The sequence below is a fragment of the Mus pahari genome, chromosome 10, assembly GCF_900095145.1.
Source record: "Mus pahari chromosome 10, PAHARI_EIJ_v1.1, whole genome shotgun sequence".
Classification (NCBI taxonomy): domain Eukaryota; kingdom Metazoa; phylum Chordata; class Mammalia; order Rodentia; family Muridae; genus Mus; species Mus pahari.
In genome coordinates, this window is record NC_034599.1 from 70,899,180 (window position 1) to 70,904,213 (window position 5,034).

Consider the following 5,034-nt stretch of genomic DNA (forward strand, 5'->3'; position numbering starts at 1 on the left):
TAGCAGTTCTTCACTCGATAGCAGTAGCTGGGAGATGGAAATCCATGCACTCTCTTCAAGGCAACTTTTACAGGTCCACTAGGTTGTATGGAGTTCTTTGTAGTTATTTGTGATTTACCGAATCTTACTTGCCTTCTTTCAAATGTGAAATATTGCTTTTTAGTTGCCAGAAATACACAGAACTAAGTGGTAGACTCAATTTTAATTTAACGTAGGCACTTTAATAAAAACAAGACAAAGGAAGAGGAATATATCTGACCTTTAATTGCAAATTTATCTTTAATTACTATCACGGTGTCCTTGGGTTATTAAATATTTATATTTTGAGTGAATATAGACAATCCAACCTTAAGATGCTGAACTATTAATGTCACTATGATTGTATGCACTTGTGAAATATATGTTCATTAATTGGTAAATATATTTTCTAAACACAATTATATTGGTGACAAACCAGACAAAAGTAGCGGTATAGAAGAAAATACAGAAAATAGCAATTTAAGTATGTCTTTTTTATTTCATGATGATTACATTCATGATCATTAATTAGAAAAAATAAATAAATTAACAAATTATATCATTATTGGAGTAAACATTGACTTTTCTCAACTAATGTAGTTGCTTTATATATTTATGGATCTTAACACACCAAATAAAAAGTAAAATTCAATACGATTTAAATTATGAAATTTGTAGGATGTTAGTTCTTATTTTCATAAGCAGTCATCTAAGTAAATATGTTCAATGTTACCAATTTGTTTAATGATTGGACACTGAGTAAGAATATACAAATAACAAATATACTCAATGTTCTAATTAGCATTTTAATTTTACCAACTTAATGGGAAACTATAACCTTATTCAGAAAACTGCACACACTAATTATGATTAGTTCCATAAGATAGAAGTTGATATGTGCACTGATAGTCTTCCAGCAAATCTGTCACATTTTACAGGACACCTGTTGACTTTAATGAAAATGTTATCAACTAGTTATGACACCACTACAAGTATTTATTCAAATATTTTTAAGAAAACAAAAACAGGTCTGTGATCATTATGGTATATCACTGTTAGATATAATGACTAAATATTTTCAAATCCATCTTAAATTGGGTTATTGTCAAATGTAATTTTCCATTGGTTAGCCACACAGACATGTGGTTGATAAGTAATCTGTGGCTCACTGAATAATGACACCTCCAGCTATTTCGATGGGCGAGGAATCTCTTTTATTACTTGGTATCCTATAAGGAAATAAGAGAAGATGTTAAAGACATCAGTTTCAGCTCCTTATAAATGTGCTTTTATATTTAGGGATAGCATCTTTGTTAAGAGATGGGGATAATGAAGTTCCTGAGCATAAAGTTTCCCGAGTGGAATATTCTAAGTCTTTCTAAGGACTATCATATATTTCACTATGGTCTCCAAATAATTTTATTTAATTGACTATTTTCAAGAAAGTAAGTTTTCAACTATATGTTTCTCAAAAACTTATTTTAAGATGGTATTTTAGTTTAGTATAACCATAGAAAAGACATGAGAAATTCTTCCTATTGACTACATGTCTTCCTATTGTATCCACATGGCTAAACTGGCTGTTGGGAATATGTGACTGAAGTCTGTTAAGAGTATTCTCCAATTCTAGATCATAAGTAAAGGAAGTTTTGTTGTTGGTTTATGTTTTATTCTGTTTTGTTCACGATACCTTTGATGTGGGCTTTTTTTTTTTTTAATTCTGGGTCTTACTACATAACATAGTTTAAAATTATGTGGCTAATAATTTTTACCTAATAGTATGAATAGTTTATCTTAAAGTGATGCATTACAACCAAGTCTGTGACCCAGCAGTCGAGATTTTGCCTAACATACATGGGACTATTTAAGTTCAATTCCCAGTGCCAAAAAACCCAAAGAACAAATCAGTAAATATAGTGAGTAAATTCAAGATTTTGTGTATAATAATAATAATAACACTCTTTCTGCCCTCTAGTGAAAAAAAAACATGAATATTTGCTCAAGCAGAAACAGAGGTAAACATGTTGAATTCTTGGGTAACTCCATTGCCTATGTGTGATGTCATTTTGCATGTGAGGCCTCATGAGTCCATTTAGCCAACGTTAACTTCATATGATGTATGTGGCTAAAAAGATCTATCTATGTATGGGCTTTCCTGGGATAGCAAACTATGTTTTTTTTTTCTTCTTTCAAATCAGTGTGCTTGTCATGAAATAATAAAGCAAGCAGAATAATTGAGAGGTGTTTCTGAATATTTTAAGCCATATACACAGTATATGTGCACAGTACATGTCTACATGCACTATGCAGCTGACTGAGCAAACTTTCTTTTGTAGTCAAAGAGAAACCCATATAAAGATATATGCTATTCAACTAAACATACATATGAATACATGTATAATGATTGGGCAAGTGAACATGACACTTTATATGAGGTTGTTCTTTTCAATTAAAAGTAAGCAGGTTATCTATTTTTCAGTACTAAATACATTAAAATATTTTAAAATCCAGGGATTTAAAACTGTAGAAATCAGCACATTCTGGCAATGAATGCAGCTAAGGTAAGGGAAAGGATTTGCAAAGAGTACAGACAGTAGCACTCTTTTTATGGGTAGGCATGAAACCTCGTTGAGCATGACTTTCAATAAATATTTATTAAAACTTGAATAGAACTTATCAGTGTATAAGAAGCTATGGTGGGTGATAAGTGTCCAGGTAAATGTAATTGAATCATACAATGCATGACTTATTGTTGATCAGTTTTCTAAATAAGTGAACAGGAATGAGCACAATTCAGTTTGCTGTAGGGAAATTCAGGCAATAGATTGATAAGCATCATAACTGGAAGAAAGCCATAATCATATGTACCTGCAAATGCAACATAAAATGAATCCCCTGTGGTCACATTTTCCCTTACACAGAAGACTGAAAGTCCATAGACTTATCCCACATCAAGTTCTATTTAACCTTCATTCCAAGTTCCTGATTTTGTTCACTCCCTCCCTTCTGAGTTGCATTCACTTACCTTAACTTGAGCATCACCAAGAAAAGAATTCCACAGGTAATTACCATGCATGCAACAACATAGAGTAGTTCTCCTGCGAAGAAAAGATTAGAAATTAACTCGACATCTTTGTTGTGATCATAAAAAGAGAAAGCTATTAACATATCTTCTGGCAGGCTGTGGGGGTAGGGGTGTGCCTCAGTGGGCCCAGGCCAAGGCATCCCTTCCCCCTGAGAGACCAGCCACACAATGGTATAGTATAGAATAACGTTTATTTAGGGCATGGGGAGGGGAGTTAAGAGAATAGTAGAGGCAGAGAAAGGCAGAGAGAAGAGAGGAGAGAAGTAGAGGCCAGCCATGGTGGCATGGAGAGAGGTGGGAGGGGAAAGGGACAAGAAAGGCAAGAGAGGAAGAGAAGAAGAGAGAGAGGAGGGGCCAAGCAGCCCGTTTTATAGTGGGCCAGGCCTACCTGACTGTTGCCAGGTAACTGTGGGGAGGAGCATACCTGACTGCTGTCAAGAACTGTGGAGGTGGAGCTTAGACAGAATATCAACAATGTTAATGTGGATTGGTGGAAGCCCAGGAGGCTTCAAACCTACATGAAGAACTACAGGCAATTGAGGAATGTTGACAGTTGGAGAAATGTTCATCTTCAAGGAGGGGCACACTGATTGGCTATCTAATACCAAATGGCCAGCACCGAAAACATACATACAGGTAACATACAAACTGAGAATGTTATAGTAGTAATATATGCACGTATACTTAAATGTATGTAACGATTAATAAATAAAGTGACCGTGAATTTGAAAGAGAGAAAGGAGGGGCAGTCGGGAAGGTTTAGAGGAAGAAAAGAGAATCTGAGAAGATGTGATTATATTATGATCTCAAAAAAATAAAATAATTTTGTTAATTCACAGTATTTTTAGAGACACTAAGCATTATTTTCATAGAGAGTTTTTAACTGACCATTGAAGAGAGAATTGAATCCAGTCAGAGTAATTTCTTTTGAATTCTTTCTTTCATATGAGGAAATGTCTTTGACATTAGGAGTTGGATAATCTGAAAGAAAATAATAAAAAAAATTGATAGTGAAATATTTAAAATTACATTTGGCTTTATCAAATTGCTATAATTTGTTTCATATTATATTAAATCACAGAAATCCAGTTCTATGCCACTGTTTTTATAAGTCCAATGATTTGTACGAATCCTAAAACTTTTAAAACCTTGTCCCTGCTGTGTTTGATCAACTAAATAATGGAAACCTCTTTCCTACAAACCACGATAAGAAAAAAAGATCTCGCTTTATGGGATAACTTACTGAGCCTTGCATATGGGCAAGAGAGACAGAAGGCAGTAACTGGAAGCTTTGGGTTTCAACATTCAAGAAGATTCCTTCTTTACCCAGTGTTTCATTGTGTTTCAAAGATACCACGTTTTTTTTCAGGGAGACACTGAAAAATGGCTTCCTACAGAGGAAAGTCTCTAAACACGCTGGCGCCCCCTTCTGCTCAGACCTGGAAACTGGCTGCTTTCCTCCCACTGTTCTAGGTCTGGTTCTTCCACACTCCGACCATTCTCCTCACCCCTTCACAATCTGAAGACCTTCATCTTTTGCTGTTGAGCCTTTGCCATACTGAAGGACTACTGCTGGCTTGCCCGGGCACTGAATCTTCTTGAACATCTCTGACGATACAGTAATTCTAGATGCTACTTGACTCACTACTCTGAAAAGCATGCTTCTTTGTGCCTAGGTCAAACACTAGTTTTTTAAAAAATTCCTGTGGTGTATATTATTTTCACTGGCTTTGCACCTTTCAGAAGATAAAGTCCTGATGATTAATTAATGGATCTATTTCAGTTCATCTCGTCCCTGCCTATTTTATTACAACCTTTCCTTTTTTCCTTCTTCCCTCCCCCTCACTCCCTTGCTCCCTCTCTCTCTCCCCCTCCCTTCCTTCCTTCCTTCCTTCCTTCCTTCCTTCCTTCCTTCCTTCCTTCCTTCCTTC

The 5,034-nt window shown here is 35.3% G+C and overlaps 1 protein-coding gene across 1 annotated transcript in view; it reads right to left on the reverse strand.

Moving 5' to 3' along the window:
• Positions 1-492: 492 nt before the first annotated feature.
• Positions 493-5,034, reverse strand: part of Gfral (GDNF family receptor alpha like) — a 54,678-nt gene continuing 50,136 nt past the window's right edge. The window contains exons 7-9 of the mRNA XM_021208063.1: positions 3,992-4,084; positions 3,044-3,116; positions 493-1,247 (exon numbers count right to left, since the gene is read on the reverse strand). Of these exons, the coding sequence (XP_021063722.1) occupies positions 1,184-1,247; positions 3,044-3,116; positions 3,992-4,084 (230 nt within the window). The 3' untranslated portion in view covers positions 493-1,183. The remainder of the gene's footprint in view (positions 1,248-3,043; positions 3,117-3,991; positions 4,085-5,034) is intronic.